General features: G+C 50.6%; 1 protein-coding gene and 2 long non-coding RNA genes across 3 annotated transcripts in view; 2 read left to right on the top strand and 1 right to left on the bottom strand.

Moving 5' to 3' along the window:
- RIPOR1 (RHO family interacting cell polarization regulator 1) overlaps positions 1-19130 on the bottom strand; it is a 114414-nt gene that overhangs the window by 58580 nt on the left and 36704 nt on the right. The window contains 2 exon segments of the mRNA XM_075577107.1: positions 545-598; positions 18282-18305. Coding sequence (XP_075433222.1) covers positions 545-598; positions 18282-18305 — 78 coding nt within the window.
- On the top strand, positions 969-3510 carry LOC142470154 (uncharacterized). Its single transcript, XR_012789186.1, has 4 exons — positions 969-1123; positions 1299-1396; positions 2425-2488; positions 3420-3510. It is a non-coding gene; the product is annotated as an uncharacterized LOC142470154 (long non-coding RNA).
- Positions 3534-18713, top strand: LOC142470153 (uncharacterized). Its single transcript, XR_012789185.1, has 3 exons — positions 3534-4047; positions 17974-18098; positions 18190-18713. It is a non-coding gene; the product is annotated as an uncharacterized LOC142470153 (long non-coding RNA).

The raw sequence follows: 19130 nt of genomic DNA, 5'->3' as shown, positions 1-19130 counted from the left end.
ACTATCTGCACCCCAGGCACAGGAAACGCATAGCTTATTGTTTCTACTAGTGTGTACAACTCTCAGCATCCCACATTGCTCAGCAATGAAATAACTAGCGGGACCAGAGCTGCCCCCGGGTTACAAACCAAGCTGCAGCACACAGAGCGAACGCAAGGCACACACACACTGTATCAGACAAACACACACAAAGACACACAAAAACACTGTATTACACACACCCTTATCACAAAATACAATTAATATAATACATTACACAGTGCACGCACAGCATACACAGACAGAGCACACACAGCGCACACACAGCGCACACACAGCGCGCACACACACAGCGCGCACACACAGCGCGTACACACACAGCGCGCACACACAGCGCGCACACACACAGCGCGCACACACACAGCGCGCACACACACAGCGCACACACACACAGCGCGCACACACAGTGCGCACACACAGAGCGCACACACAGAGCGCACACACAGAGCGCACACACAGAGCGCACACACAGAGCGCACACACAGAGCGCACACACGTTACTGACCTTGCTCGAATGAAACTCCAGCTTGCGGATAAACCGCTCAATTGACTTTACTTGCTGTAAAAACACAGAAGAAACACGGGAATGAGAAAGTGATCTATTTTGTAGGCCGAAAAACTGATTGGCTGCCGAAGCCAACCAATCAACATCACACATCAGATTGGCCACAGGTGTGTGACCAACCAGAAAAAGCCGTCTACAAACACAATATTAAAAGAAACCGATATTCAAGTGCACCTGCAAATAAACACAAAAGTGCACGAAATAAGGAGGTTAAAGCTGCAGTTCAGTCAATATCCTGCATGTGTGTTTTTTTAATAAATCAGTTCTGTAGTAAGAAAAAATACTTTTAGCATTTTCTGTTTTAAAAAAAACAACTTTGAAAGACCAATTTTCTTGTATTCTATTTTAACAAACACAGACGCTAACACCAGTGATTCCGAAGCCCACTCCTCCACTGAACGACAGAGGGAAGCACCGCGGACTCCTTTTTTAGGACAGACTGCGGAAAAGGGGGCAAGAAAACCAGACGGGGGAAGAAAAGGAAAATCTCCTTACCTCCGATCACAAACGCGCCAATGAGTATGGATACCCTGGTCATTAATCTTTCACAGCATATACTAAGTGCAGATGAAATGTCTGTACTGGCACGTGGCCCCTCCTATGTACCCACCTTGAACTTTGATGATTTTGGGCTAGAAGTTGACTTATTTAAGTTTGAACGTTTACTTAACCTGAAATCCTTTTTTTCCCACAGGACAACAGAAACGATGCCGCCTACAGAGCCACCAGGGACAGATAATTTGGCACTGCCTATCGAACCGTCAGGGACAGTTAATTCAGCAGATCATAAAGGTACCAAAGTATGTAAATTAAAATCCACATTCATACCTCCTTTCAAAAACCAATCAGTGAGCACCTATATGCGATTAGTTAAGGCAGACATTGCTAAATATGCTACCAATAGGCATAAAATCACGCACAATATGAGATTTAGGGAAAAGAACGCCCTTAAAAAACTGTCCAGTAATAGTGATATTATCATTAAAAGGGCAGATAAAGGTGGCGCCCTTGTCATACAAGACTACATAGCATATAAAACAGAAATTAAAAGACAACTGAGCTCAATTGATTGTTACATCAAATTGGATAGAGATCCCACTCCGACGTATGCGAGGGAGATAAAGGAGATTATCCAGCTTGGCCTTAATAACCGCTGGATATCTGAGACTGAAGCAGAATTTCTTACAATAGAACATCCCAAATGCCCACTGTTTTACACCCTCCCGAAAATACATAAAAATCTCCAATTACCTCCAGGGCGACCAATAATAGCAGCTATACATTCACTTAATCAGCCATTAGCCATATATGTTGACACATTCCTCAACCCCATAGCACAAAAAGCACGGTCATACGTAAAGGATACCTTTGACTTTTTAACCAAACTCAAAGATATTCCACGCAATGGTACTGACCATATAATGGTCAGTATGGACGTTTCCAGCTTGTATACTATTATACCTCATGAGGATGGCTTAAATATTGTAAAAACTGCTTTATCTGCCCATTACCAGGCGACAGTCCCCACTGAATATATTTTGCTCCTATTACACTTCATTCTTCATAAAAACTATTTTAAATTTGAAAAGGAGCATTTTTTGCAAATTAAGGGAACTGCGATGGGCAGCAACATGGCGCCCGCATATGCCAACCTATTTATGGTAGATTTTGAGGAGAAGTACATATATGCATCAATATACTATAAATACATAATTGGGTATTATAGATATATTGACGATCTGTTCTTTGTGTGGACAGGTACTGAGGACCAGTTATTGTCATTTTTTGATTATTTACACAATCTCCCTTCTCCTGTACAGCTTACTAATGTCTGGAGCTCTAAGCAATTATCCTTTCTAGACGTCCTGATTTCCCAAGAAAATGGTGAGTTCCACACAGACCTTTACAGGAAAGATACTGACAGAAATGCCCTGTTACGTGCTGACAGTCACCATCCCCCATCCCTCATCAATGCCCTTCCTTTCTCACAAAAAGTGAGGGTTTCTAGGATCACTAGTCGACAGGACAAACTAGCACCGGCCATGGATGACCTTCGTGAAAGGTTCACTAAAAGGGGATATACCCCGGCAGTGCTTGATGCAGCCCTTAACAGAGAGGTGATTCCTAATAGGGCGACTAAGGATGAGAAACGCATTGTATTTTCCACCACATACAATAGGGCCAGTAATTTAGTCAGATTTACTATCCGGAAACATTGGCACCTGCTGCAGAATGATGAGGTGTTAGCAGCTAGTTGTCAGACACCCCCCTTGATCGCTTATAGGAGAGGGAGAAACTTGTCAGACAACTTGATACATGCTGACAACAAGGACCACTACCATACGCCCCACTTCCTAGAAGGCGGTAAACAGGGTAACTTCCGGTGTATGAATTGTTCAGTGTGTAACAGTCTTACTACCGGGGATGTATTCTGTCATCCACATAGTGGTAAAAAAATCACTATTCATAATCGTATTACATGTAGATCTACATTTGTGGTGTATATTATCAGGTGCCCATGTGGTCTTGTCTATGTAAGTAAGACTACACGCATGCTTAAAGTGAGATACATTGAACACAAAAGTGTGATACGTAAGGGTACGGACCCTACTGTACTGGTACAGCACTGTGTTGAACACAGACACAATGTGTCATCCCTCAGAGTGATGGGGATTGAACACATAGCACCAAGACAAGGATACCCTGATAGAGAAACCCTTTTACTGAGGCGTGAGGCTTATTGGATCCACACATTGCAGACAAGTAATGGCAGGGGTCTGAATGAACAACAAAATTTCAAATGCTTTCTCAACAGGAGGTAGCAGAAGGACTCTGTAAGGCTCTGTGCGTCTCGCCGTGGACCCCTGCGACCCATTATGTACATTATGCTCCTCTAAGGATTGCTGTATATGCATTTATTTATATGTATCATGTATCCTTTCAGGTTCTAATTCTATATGTAATGCTGCTAGCATAAATACAGCCTCCACCATTTTTTATACACTGCATTAGATGACACTGTGGTTATACTATTAGTTTGTACACTTTATTTGATTATTTTATTTAATAAAACTGTAGTCACATTACACTTGATTGTTTATGTAAGGGCTCTCACCCCAGCACGATCATTCAGTCCTCCTTGGGCATCAGGCTGTCTTTTTTTCACTCCAGGGCAGGTCTGATGCCTGAGGCCCGCCCCCCCCTCCTCCCCCGTGAGGGCGTGATGACGTCACCAGGGGAGCCTCTGCTGCCAGTGAGGGGGCGGCTCCCTGAGTTTCCAGCTTCCTGCAGGACAGCCATCTTAGCCTGTTACAGGCATTGGGGAGGCTGTCTCCTCCTCCCCTGGTGGTGCATGACGTCATCACGCTGCGTCGCGCTGGCGCCCTGACGTCACGATGGGGGGCGTTGACATCCTGGAGCAAGGCAGCAGTGATCGTGGGGGGGTGAGTACCCATTTGTGTATATATTGTGGTATGTTTAACATGTTCTGTAGCCCTCTCCTTGATAAAGGCAATCTATTTGCCGAAACGTTGGACCTTTGGTGGCACAATAAACTGCACCTTTAGAAAGACCGTGTGCCTGCTTCCATTCCTTTGCTTCTATTTTAACAGCCATTTGCTAAGGCACTGCCCCTTCATGTCCTGTCACAAGCCCTGGCACACCCCTTTGTCAGCCCTGCCCTCCCTCTAGCACATGTCAGTGCAGGAGTGCTCATGAATATTCATGAGCTTCCACTGACTGACAGAAGCAGAAGAAAAACATATGCCAGCTCTAAAGATCTCACCAAATTTCGCCTATCAATACATGGAGAACGAATTGACCGGCAGCTCTACAGTTCTTTAGGTAATTAGAGATTGCCCACATGAAACTACTGAATTTAAAAAAAAAAAAAAAAAAGGACTGAACTGCAGCTTTAAGCTTAAAAGAAATACCATGGGGGGATACCGAGCGGAGCACCCCGCTTAGGGCCCAGAGGGAGGTAAATGCAGGTACCTGCCCAGTGGCCACAGCGTGGGTGTACTTTGCCCGGATACAGGAGCGCACCAGCACCCGGCACAGAGCCTGGCAGGTAAGGGATACCTCCCCAGCCTAACGCTGCTTCCTGGATTTATATATAGCCGCCAACACCGCAACTACAATATCCTCCCGCTCCACTAACACCGCAACTACAATATCCTCCCGCTCCGCTAACACCGCAACTACAATATCCTCCCGCTCTGCTAACACCGCAACTACAATATCCTCACGCTCAGCTAACACCGCAACTACAATATCCTCCCGCTCCGCTAACACCGCGACTACAATATCCTCCCGCTCCGCTAACACCGCAACTACAATATCCTCCCGCTCCGCTAACACCGCAACTACAATATCCTCCCGCTCCGCTAACACCGCGACTACAATATCCTCCCGCTCCGCTAACACCGTGACTACAATATCCTCCCGCTCCGCTAACACCATGACTACAATATCCTCCCGCTCCGCTAACACCATGACTACAATATCCTCCCGCTCCGCTAACACCGCAACTACAATATCCTCCCGCTCCGCTAACACCGCAACTACAATATCCTCCCGCTCCGCTAACACCGCAACTACAATATCCTCCCGCTCCGCTAACACCGCAACTACAATATCCTCCCGCTCCGCTAACACCGCAACTACAATATCCTCCCGCTCCGCTAACACCGCAACTACAATATCCTCCCGCTCCGCTAACACCGCGACTACAATATCCTCCCGCTCCGCTAACACCGCGACTACAATATCCTCACGCTCCGCTAACACCGCGACTACAATATCCTCCCGCTCTGCTAACACCGCAACTACAATATCCTCACACTCCGCTAACACCGCGACTACAATATCCTCACGCTCCGCTAACACCGCGACTACAATATCCTCCCGCTCCGCTAACACCGCAACTACAATATCCTCCCGCTCCGCTAACACCGCGACTACAATATCCTCACACTCTGCTAACACCGCGACTACAATATCCTCCCGCTCCGCTAACACCGCAACTACAATATCCTCCCGCTCCGCTAACACCGCGACTACAATATCCTCACACTCCGCTAACACCGCGACTACAATATCCTCCCGCTCCGCTAACACCGCGACTACAATATCCTCCCGCTCCGCTAACACCGCGACTACAATATACTCACACTCCGCTAACACCGCGACTACAATATCCTCCCGCTCCACTAACACCGCGACTACAATATCCTCCCGCTCCGCTAACACCGCGACTACAATATCCTCACACTCCGCTAACACCGCGACTACAATATCCTCACACTCCGCTAACACCGCGACTACAATATCCTCACACTCCGCTAACACCACGACAACATTATCCTCACGCGCCACTAACACCGCAACTACAATATCCTCCCGCTCCGCTAACACCGCAACTACAATATCCTCACACTCCGCTAACACCGCGACTACAATATCCTCCCGCTCCGCTAACACCGCGACTACAATATCCTCCCGCTCCGCTAACACCGCGACTACAATATACTCACACTCCGCTAACACCGCGACTACAATATCCTCCCGCTCCACTAACACCGCGACTACAATATCCTCCCGCTCCGCTAACACCGCGACTACAATATCCTCACACTCCGCTAACACCGCGACTACAATATCCTCACACTCCGCTAACACCGCGACTACAATATCCTCACACTCCGCTAACACCACGACAACATTATCCTCACGCGCCACTAACACCGCGACTACAATATCCTCCCGCTCCGCTAACACCGCAACTACAATATCCTCCCGCTCCGCTAACACCGCAACTACAATATCCTCCCGCTCCGCTAACACCGCAACTACAATATCCTCCCGCTCCGCTAACACCGCAACTACAATATCCTCCCGCTCCGCTAACACCGCGACTACAATATCCTCCCGCTCCGCTAACACCGCGACTACAATATCCTCACGCTCCGCTAACACCGCGACTACAATATCCTCCCGCTCTGCTAACACCGCAACTACAATATCCTCACACTCCGCTAACACCGCGACTACAATATCCTCACGCTCCGCTAACACCGCGACTACAATATCCTCCCGCTCCGCTAACACCGCAACTACAATATCCTCCCGCTCCGCTAACACCGCGACTACAATATCCTCACACTCTGCTAACACCGCGACTACAATATCCTCCCGCTCCGCTAACACCGCAACTACAATATCCTCCCGCTCCGCTAACACCGCGACTACAATATCCTCACACTCCGCTAACACCGCGACTACAATATCCTCCCGCTCCGCTAACACCGCGACTACAATATCCTCCCGCTCCGCTAACACCGCGACTACAATATACTCACACTCCGCTAACACCGCGACTACAATATCCTCCCGCTCCACTAACACCGCGACTACAATATCCTCCCGCTCCGCTAACACCGCGACTACAATATCCTCACACTCCGCTAACACCGCGACTACAATATCCTCACACTCCGCTAACACCGCGACTACAATATCCTCACACTCCGCTAACACCACGACAACATTATCCTCACGCGCCACTAACACCGCAACTACAATATCCTCCCGCTCCGCTAACACCGCAACTACAATATCCTCACACTCCGCTAACACCGCGACTACAATATCCTCCCGCTCCGCTAACACCGCGACTACAATATCCTCCCGCTCCGCTAACACCGCGACTACAATATACTCACACTCCGCTAACACCGCGACTACAATATCCTCCCGCTCCACTAACACCGCGACTACAATATCCTCCCGCTCCGCTAACACCGCGACTACAATATCCTCACACTCCGCTAACACCGCGACTACAATATCCTCACACTCCGCTAACACCGCGACTACAATATCCTCACACTCCGCTAACACCACGACAACATTATCCTCACGCGCCACTAACACCGCGACTACAATATCCTCCCGCTCCGCTAACACCGCGACTACAATATCCTCCCGCTCCGCTAACACCGCGACTACAATATCCTCCCGCTCCGATAACACCGCGACTACAATATCCTCCCGCTCCGCTAACACCGCGACTACAATATCCTCACACTCCGCTAACACCGCGACTACAATATCCTCCCGCTCCACTAACACCGCAACTACAATATCCTCCCGCTCCGCTAACACCGCGACTACAATATCCTCACACTCCGCTAACACCGCCACTACAATATCCTCCCGCTCCGCTAACACCGCGACTACAATATCCTCACACTCCGCTAACACCACGACTACATTATCCTCACGCGCCACTAACACCGCAACTACAATATCCTCGCGCTCCGCTAACACCGCGACTACAATATCCTCCCGCTCCGCTAACACCGCGACTACAATATCCTCCCGCTCCGCTAACACGGCGACTACAATATCCTCCCGCTCCGCTAACAGCGCGAATACAATATCCTCCCGCTCCGCTAACACCGCGACTACAATAGCCTCACACTCCGCTAACACCGCAACTACAATATCCTCACACTCCGCTAACACCGCAACTACAATATCCTCCCGCTCCGCTAACACCGCGACTACAATATCCTCCCGCTCCGCTAACACCGCGACTACAATATCCTCCCGCTCCGCTAACACCGCGACTACAATATCCTCCCGCTCCGCTAACACCGCGACTACAATATCCTCCCGCTCCGCTAACACGGCGACTACAATATCCTCCCGCTCCGCTAACACCGCGACTACAATATCCTCACACTCCGCTAACACCGCGACTACAATATCCTCACGCTCCGCTAACACCGCGACTACAATATCCTCACGCTCCGCTAACACCGCGACTACAATATCCTCCCGCTCCGCTAACACCGCGACTACAATATCCTCCCGCTCCGATAACACCGCGACTACAATATCCTCACACTCCGCTAACACCGCGACTACAATATCCTCCCGCTCCGCTAACACCGCGACTACAATATCCTCCCGCTCCGCTAACACCGCGACTACAATATCCTCCCGCTCCGCTAACACCGCGACTACAATATCCTCCCGCTCCGCTAACACCGCGACTACAATATCCTCACGCTCCGCTAACACCGCGACTACAATATCCTCACGCTCCGCTAACACCGCGACTACAATATCCTCACACTCCGCTAACATCGCGACTACAATATCCTCCCGCTCCGCTAACACCGCGACTACAATATCCTCACGCTCCGCTAACACCGCGACTACAATATCCTCCCGCTCCGCTAACACCGCGACAACAATATCCTCCCGCTCCGCTAACACCGCGACTACAATATCCTCACACTCCGCTAACACCGCGACTACATTATCCTCACACTCCGCTAACACCGCAACTACAATATCCTCACGCTCCGCTAACACCGCAACTACAATATCCTCCCGCTCCGCTAACACCGCAACTACAATATCCTCCCGCTCCGCTAACACCGCGACTACAATATCCTCACACTCCGCTAACACCGCGACTACAATATCCTCCCGCTCCGCTAACACCGCGACTACAATATCCTCCCGCTCCGCTAACACCGCGACTACAATATCCTCCCGCTCCGCTAACACCGCAACTACAATATCCTCTCGCTCCGCTAACACCGCGACTACAATATCCTCCCGCTCCACTAACACCGCAACTACAATATCCTCCCGCTCCGCTAACACCGCGACTACAATATACTCCCGCTCCGCTAACACCGCGACTACAATATCCTCCCGCTCCGCTAACACCGCGACTACAATATCCTCCCGCTCCGCTAACACCGCGACTACAATATCCTCCCGCTCCGCTAACACCGCGACTACAATATCCTCACACTCTGCTAACACCGCAACTACAATATCCTCCCGCTCCGCTAACACCGCGACTACAATATACTCCCGCTCCGCTAACACCGCGACTACAATATCCTCCCGCTCCGCTAACACCGCGACTACAATATCCTCCCGCTCCGCTAACACCGCGACTACAATATCCTCCCGCTCCGCTAACACCGCGACTACAATATCCTCACACTCTGCTAACACCGCAACTACAATATCCTCACACTCCGCTAACACCGCAACTACAATATCCTCCCGCTCCGCTAACACCGCAACTACAATATCCTCCCGCTCCGCTAACACCGCGACTACAATATCCTCACACTCCGCTAACACCGCGACTACAATATCCTCCCGCTCCGCTAACACCGCGACTACAATATCCTCCCGCTCCGCTAACACCGCGACTACAATATACTCACACTCCGCTAACACCGCGACTACAATATCCTCCCGCTCCGCTAACACCGCGACTACAATATCCTCACACTCCGCTAACACCGCGACTACAATATCCTCACACTCCGCTAACACCGCGACTACAATATCCTCACACTCCGCTAACACCACAACAACATTATCCTCACGCGCCACTAACACCGCAACTACAATATCCTCCCGCTCCGCTAACACCGCGACTACAATATCCTCCCGCTCCGCTAACACCGCGACAACAATATCCTCCCGCTCCGCTAACACCGCGACTACAATATCCTCCCGCTCCGATAACACCGCGACTACAATATCCTCCCGCTCCGCTAACACCGCGACTACAATATCCTCACACTCCGCTAACACCGCGACTACAATATCCTCCCGCTCCACTAACACCGCAACTACAATATCCTCCCGCTCCGCTAACACCGCGACTACAATATCCTCACACTCCGCTAACACCGCGACTACAATATCCTCCCGCTCCGCTAACACCGCGACTACAATATCCTCACACTCCGCTAACACCACGACTACATTATCCTCACGCGCCACTAACACCGCAACTACAATATCCTCGCGCTCCGCTAACACCGCGACTACAATATCCTCCCGCTCTGCTAACACCGCAACTACAATATCCTCCCGCTCCGCTAACACCGCGACTACAATATCCTCCCGCTCCGCTAACACAGCGACTACAATATCCTCCCGCTCCGCTAACAGCGCGAATACAATATCCTCCCGCTCCGCTAACACCGCGACTACAATATCCTCCCGCTCCGATAACACCGCGACTACAATATCCTCCCGCTCCGCTAACAGCGCGAATACAATATCCTCCCGCTCCGCTAACACCGCGAATACAATATCCTCACACTCCGCTAACACCGCGACTACAATAGCCTCACACTCCGCTAACACCGCAACTACAATATCCTCACACTCCGCTAACACCGCAACTACAATATCCTCACACTCCGCTAACAGCGCGAATACAATATCCTCCCGCTCCGCTAACACCGCGACTACAATATCCTCACACTCCGCTAACACCGCGACTACAATAGCCTCACACTCCGCTAACACCACGACTACATTATCCTCACACTCCGCTAACACCGCGACTACAATATCCTCCCGCTCCGCTAACACCGCAACTACAATATCCTCACACTCCGCTAACACCGCAACTACAATATCCTCACACTCTGCTAACACCGCGACTACAATATCCTCCCGCTCCGCTAACACCGCGACTACAATATCCTCACACTCCGCTAACACCACAACAACATTATCCTCACGCGCCACTAACACCGCAACTACAATATCCTCCCGCTCCGCTAACACCGCGACTACAATATCCTCCCGCTCCGCTAACACCGCGACAACAATATCCTCCCGCTCCGCTAACACCGCGACTACAATATCCTCCCGCTCCGCTAACACCGTGACGACAATATCCTCCCGCTCCGCTAACACCGCGACTACAATATCCTCCCGCTCCGCTAACACCGCGACTACAATATCCTCCCGCTCCACTAACACCATGACTACAATATCCTCCCGCTCCGCTAACACAGCGACTACAATATCCTCACGCTCCGCTAACACCGCAACTACAATATCTTCCCGCTCCGCTAACACCGCGACTACAATATCCTCCCGCTCCGCTAACACCGCGACTACAATATCCTCACACTCCGCTAACACAGCAACTACAATATCCTCCCGCTCCGCTAACACCGCGACTACAATATCCTCCCGCTCCGCTAACACCGCGACTACAATATCCTCCCGCTCCGCTAACACCGCGACTACAATATCCTCCCGCTCCGCTAACAGCGCGATTACAATATCCTCCCGCTCCGCTAACACCGCGACTACAATATCCTCACACTCCGCTAACACAGCAACTACAATATCCTCCCGCTCCGCTAACACCGCGACTACAATATCCTCCCGCTCCGCTAACACCGCGACTACAATATCCTCCCGCTCCGCTAACACCGCGACTACAATATCCTCCCGCTCCGCTAACACCGCGACTACAATATCCTCACACTCCGCTAACACCGCGACTACAATATCCTCACACTCCACTAACACCACGACTACATTATCCTCACGCGCCACTAACACCGCGACTACAATATCCTCCCGCTCCACTAACACCGCAACTACAATATCCTCACGCTCCGCTAACACCGCGACTACAATATCCTCCCGCTCCGCTAACACCGCGACTACAATATCCTCCCGCTCCGCTAACACCGCGATTACAATATCCTCCCGCTCCGCTAACACCGCAACTACAATATCCTCCCGCTCCGCTAACACCGCGACTACAATATCCTCCCGCTCCACTAACACCGCAACTACAATATCCTCCCGCTCCGCTAACACCGCGACTACAATATCCTCCCGCTCCGCTAACACGGCGACTACAATATCCTCCCGCTCCGCTAACACCGCGACTACAATATCCTCCCGCTCCGCTAACAGCGCGAATACAATATCCTCCCGCTCCGCTAACACCGCGACTACAATAGCCTCACACTCCGCTAACACCGCGACTACAATAGCCTCACACTCCGCTAACACCGTAACTACAATATCCTCCCGCTCCGCTAACAACGCAACTACAATATCCTCCCGCTCCGCTAACAACGCAACTACAATATCCTCCCGCTCCGCTAACACCGCGACTACAATATCCTCCCGCTCCGCTAACACCGCGACTACAATATCCTCCCGCTACGCTAACACCGCAACTACAATATCCTCACACTCCGCTAACACCGCGACTACAATATCCTCACGCTCCGCTAACACCGCGACTACAATATCCTCACGCTCCGCTAACACCGCGACTACAATATCCTCCCGCTCCGCTAACACCACGACTACAATATCCTCCCGCTCCGATAACACCGCGACTACAATATCCTCACACTCCGCTAACACCGCGACTATAATATCCTCACACTCCGCTAACACCGCGACTACAATATCCTCCCGCTCCGCTAACACCGCGACTACAATATCCTCCCGCTCCGCTAACACCGCGACTACAATATCCTCCCGCTCCGCTAACACCGCGACTACAATATCCTCCCGCTCCGCTAACATCGCGACTACAATATCCTCCCGCTCCGCTAACACCGCGACTACAATATCCTCCCGCTCCGCTAACACCGCGACTACAATATCCTCCCGCTCCGCTAACACCGCGACTACAATATCCTCCCGCTCCGCTAACACCGCGACTACAATATCCTCCCGCTCCGCTAACACCGCGACTACAATATCCTCCCGCTCCGCTAACACCGCGACTACAATATCCTCACACTCCGCTAACACCGCGACTACAATATCCTCACACTCCGCTAACACCGCGACTACATTATCCTCACACTCCGCAACTACAATATCCTCACGCTCCGCTAACACCGCGACTACAATATCCTCCCGCTCCGCTAACACAGCGACTACAATATCCTCCCGCTCCGCTAACAGCGCGATTACAATATCCTCCCGCTCCGCTAACACCGCGACTACAATATCCTCCCGCTCCGCTAACACCGCAACTACAATATCCTCCCGCTCCGATAACACCGCGACTACAATATCCTCACACTCCGCTAACACCGCGACTACAATATCCTCCCGCTCCGCTAACACCGCGACTACAATATCCTCCCGCTCCGCTAACACCGCAACTACAATATCCTCCCGCTCCGCTAACACCGCGACTACAATATCCTCACACTCCGCTAACACCACAACAACATTATCCTCACGCGCCACTAACACCGCAACTACAATATCCTCCCGCTCCGCTAACACCGCGACTACAATATCCTCCCGCTCCGCTAACACCGCGACAACAATATCCTCCCGCTCCGCTAACACCGCGACTACAATATCCTCCCGCTCCGCTAACACCGTGACGACAATATCCTCCCGCTCCGCTAACACCGCGACTACAATATCCTCCCGCTCCGCTAACACCGCGACTACAATATCCTCCCGCTCCACTAACACCATGACTACAATATCCTCCCGCTCCGCTAACACAGCGACTACAATATCCTCACGCTCCGCTAACACCGCAACTACAATATCTTCCCGCTCCGCTAACACCGCGACTACAATATCCTCCCGCTCCGCTAACACCGCGACTACAATATCCTCACACTCCGCTAACACAGCAACTACAATATCCTCCCGCTCCGCTAACACCGCGACTACAATATCCTCCCGCTCCGCTAACACCGCGACTACAATATCCTCCCGCTCCGCTAACACCGCGACTACAATATCCTCCCGCTCCGCTAACAGCGCGATTACAATATCCTCCCGCTCCGCTAACACCGCGACTACAATATCCTCACACTCCGCTAACACAGCAACTACAATATCCTCCCGCTCCGCTAACACCGCGACTACAATATCCTCCCGCTCCGCTAACACCGCGACTACAATATCCTCCCGCTCCGCTAACACCGCGACTACAATATCCTCCCGCTCCGCTAACACCGCGACTACAATATCCTCACACTCCGCTAACACCGCGACTACAATATCCTCACACTCCACTAACACCACGACTACATTATCCTCACGCGCCACTAACACCGCGACTACAATATCCTCCCGCTCCACTAACACCGCAACTACAATATCCTCACGCTCCGCTAACACCGCGACTACAATATCCTCCCGCTCCGCTAACACCGCGACTACAATATCCTCCCGCTCCGCTAACACCGCGACTACAATATCCTCCCGCTCCGCTAACACCGCAACTACAATATCCTCCCGCTCCGCTAACACCGCGACTACAATATCCTCCCGCTCCACTAACACCGCAACTACAATATCCTCCCGCTCCGCTAACACCGCGACTACAATATCCTCCCGCTCCGCTAACACGGCGACTACAATATCCTCCCGCTCCGCTAACACCGCGACTACAATATCCTCCCGCTCCGCTAACAGCGCGAATACAATATCCTCCCGCTCCGCTAACACCGCGACTACAATAGCCTCACACTCCGCTAACACCGCGACTACAATAGCCTCACACTCCGCTAACACCGTAACTACAATATCCTCCCGCTCCGCTAACAACGCAACTACAATATCCTCCCGCTCCGCTAACACCGCGACTACAATATCCTCCCGCTCCGCTAACACCGCGACTACAATATCCTCCCGCTACGCTAACACCGCAACTACAATATCCTCACACTCCGCTAACACCGCGACTACAATATCCTCACGCTCCGCTAACACCGCGACTACAATATCCTCACGCTCCGCTAACACCGCGACTACAATATCCTCCCGCTCCGCTAACACCACGACTACAATATCCTCCCGCTCCGATAACACCGCGACTACAATATCCTCACACTCCGCTAACACCGCGACTATAATATCCTCACACTCCGCTAACACCGCGACTACAATATCCTCCCGCTCCGCTAACACCGCGACTACAATATCCTCCCGCTCCGCTAACACCGCGACTACAATATCCTCCCGCTCCGCTAACACCGCGACTACAATATCCTCCCGCTCCGCTAACATCGCGACTACAATATCCTCCCGCTCCGCTAACACCGCGACTACAATATCCTCCCGCTCCGCTAACACCGCGACTACAATATCCTCCCGCTCCGCTAACACCGCGACTACAATATCCTCCCGCTCCGCTAACACCGCGACTACAATATCCTCCCGCTCCGCTAACACCGCGACTACAATATCCTCCCGCTCCGCTAACACCGCGACTACAATATCCTCACACTCCGCTAACACCGCGACTACAATATCCTCACACTCCGCTAACACCGCGACTACATTATCCTCACACTCCGCAACTACAATATCCTCACGCTCCGCTAACACCGCGACTACAATATCCTCCCGCTCCGCTAACACAGCGACTACAATATCCTCCCGCTCCGCTAACACCGCAACTACAATATCCTCCCGCTCCGATAACACCGCGACTACAATATCCTCACACTCCGCTAACACCGCGACTACAATATCCTCCCGCTCCGCTAACACCGCGACTACAATATCCTCCCGCTCCGCTAACACCGCAACTACAATATCCTCCCGCTCCGCTAACACCGCGACTACAATATCCTCCCGCTCCGCTAACACCGCAACTACAATATCCTCACGCTCCGCTAACACCGCAACTACAATATCCTCCCGCTCCGCTAACACCGCGACTACAATATCCTCCCGCTCCGCTAACACCGCGACTACAATATCCTCCCGCTCCGCTAACACCGCAACTACAATATCCTCCCGCTCCGATAACACCGCGACTACAATATCCTCCCGCTCCGCTAACACCGCAACTACAATATCCTCACGCTCCGCTAACACCGCAACTACAATATCCTCCCGCTCCGCTAACACCGCGACTACAATATCCTCCCGCTCCGCTAACACCGCGACTACAATATCCTCCCGCTCCGCTAACACCGCGACTACAATATCCTCCCGCTCCGCTAACACCACGACTACAATATCCTCCCGCTCCGCTAACACCGCGACTACAATATCCTCCCGCTCCGCTAACACCGCGACTACAATATCCTCCCGTTCCGCTAACACCGCGACTACAATATCCTCCCGCTCCGCTAACACCGCAACTACAATATCCTCCCGCTCCGCTAACACCGCGACTACAATATCCTCCCGCTCCGCTAACACCGCGACTACAATATCCTCCCGCTCCACTAACACCGCAACTACAATATCCTCCCACTCCGCTAACACCGCGACTACAATATCCTCCCGCTCCGCTAACACCGCGACTACAATATCCTCACGCTCCGCTAACACCGCGACTACAATATCCTCCCGCTCCGCTAACAGCGTGAATACAATATCCTCACGCTCCGCTAACACCGCGACTACAATATCCTCCCATACTATGAATGTACAGAAATAATAAAAAAAAGTGTAAACACTTCCCCACTCGTGCTTGCAAAATGATGCAGGACACCCTGTGCTCATGCTTGGCGAGTTGGTGATGTCACCGCTCTCAGCGGCAGCGTGGACGCAGCCTCATTTTGCAAGAGCGAGCTGTTGAAGTATGTAAGTATTTAGATTGCGCTTATAGTGCCGGCGACGCGACGTCGCCCGAAAACAAATGCATTGTCGCCGCCGCGCACCCTTATAGTAAGCGCAACGCGATTTTTTGAAGCCAGCAAAATATTTGATTTTTTAGGGGCTGAACCAATCACCCACGCCGACACAAAGCGAAATACAACTTTCGCTAGCGGCGACGGGTGACGTCACGCGTCTCCGTCGCGGCCACTATATGCGCGGCCTTAGACATATTTGTATTTACATTGTATACCGTTTAATAAAGGGTTTTTTTTCATGTGATTTTGATTACATCAGGCAGGGGGGGCCCGAGAAATTTCATGGATAAAAAGGGGGGCTCGGCATAAAAAGTTTGCTCACCCCTGGTATATGGTGTGGTGGGTTTGGAGCTTGCAAGGTAAGGGGGAATGGGGGGTTGTCAATTTAAATTGGTAAACAATTTTTTGGAGGTTTGTGTCCCTTCCTATCTAGTTTTAAGATCACTCACCCCACTTTTAAATGGCAGGGGTTATGGACCTGTGAGTGACCTGTCTATTGGGACAGTTCTCCTCCAATAGAGAGGTTGGGAGAGCTTTTCCAGGTAGAGTTAGTACTTGCAGAAGAGGAGATAGCTCGGCGGGTTTGCAAGCTTACGATGCTTTGGCCAAAGACTTTAACTAAATGACCCTCGCTTACTGTATGAAGAAAAACAGAGCAGTATTTAACTACTGCAGATCATGTCATATTGGATGTAGCACTGAGGCTTCAGGTCTTTTGTTAACTGGAGAATGACAGGAACTGTGAATTTTACCTCCATATCAATATAAGAATTTGCATTAAGTGTTGCATACAGTCGGCACATACAGTCGGCACATAGTAGGAGGTGGTTGGAAAAAACAGACATACGTCCATAAGGTTCAACCTATGCTAAATGTAGACAGATATTTATTCTATATTTGTATTTACAGTATGTTGACCCAGAGGAAGGCGAAGAAAAAACCCCAGTGACATCATCTAATGACATCTCATAAGCGGAAAAATACATTCAATAAGATTTCTCCCTGGATCAACATCCTTCCCGTTTCCTGATTCGGTGTGTCCCTGTATACCTTGTTCAACTTTTTTTTGAAGAGATCTATTGTATTTGTAGTGTTATTGGAGTGTTTTTAACCTTTCACCTCCAGATGGACCAGCATGCATTGCAGGGCGGAACACGTTCAGCGTGTATATGCATTCGGGATTTGCAGGTACGGCGGCAGGAAGAGGACTTGCTTACCTTGTCAAGATCATATAGAAAACCCTATTAAAAAAAAAGCAGAAGAGAAGGAAGTTTAGAAGTGCGTTTTAAATGCCAAAAACATATAATGTGGAGATAACGGGAAAAAGTTTCATCTTTCAAAATACTTTTTATCTTCAACATCATTTTAAGAGCTAAAACTAGTTTAATATTTATCTTCTTCATATATTTGTTTTTTTTTAACCTAAATATTGGAAAATGTGCACCATAAGATGCTCTTTCTTTATATATGTAAATAACCAATCTGTTTCCGCGACCATTTTTCTGTAGTTAAATATTAGTTTAATATTATTTAATTGTTTATATTGCGTGCCAGTCATGCACAGAATGAGACATTGTGGTTACACGCTCCCCAAATACATGTTATCCAACGGTGATTACTATGATCTTCTCAGTCTGGTCTCTTGCAATCTTAGTCCCATTATGCTTTTTTTTTTATTAGAGGGAAAAAAGGAATAAAAACACCAAGTTCTAGCTATCTATTAGCAAATTATAACGGTCACAGGAAGTAATGAGCAGAGCAGGGTGGGGGCGCGCTGATCCTTCCATGTAGTAACACAGGAGGGAGCGGGAGGAGGGGGAGGAGCGGGAGGAGGGGGAGGAGCGGGAGGAGGGGGGGAGGAGGGGGAGGAGGGGGGGAGGAGGGGGGGTGGGACCTTTTATCGGTCCAACAGGTAGTTGATGTTACAGGCTTTCCAACCTCTCAGGGCTGAGACCTGATGAAGGTCACCGAGAGGTTGGAGAGCCTGTAACATATCAACTACTTTTTAGTCCAATGAAACGTCTCATACCCCCTTACTCCCGCTCCCTCCTTTGTTACTACAAAGA

This window comes from Ascaphus truei, chromosome 19 (genome assembly GCF_040206685.1).
Source record: "Ascaphus truei isolate aAscTru1 chromosome 19, aAscTru1.hap1, whole genome shotgun sequence".
In the NCBI taxonomy this organism is placed as follows: domain Eukaryota; kingdom Metazoa; phylum Chordata; class Amphibia; order Anura; family Ascaphidae; genus Ascaphus; species Ascaphus truei.
This window is presented reverse-complemented; position numbering and strand designations above follow the sequence as displayed.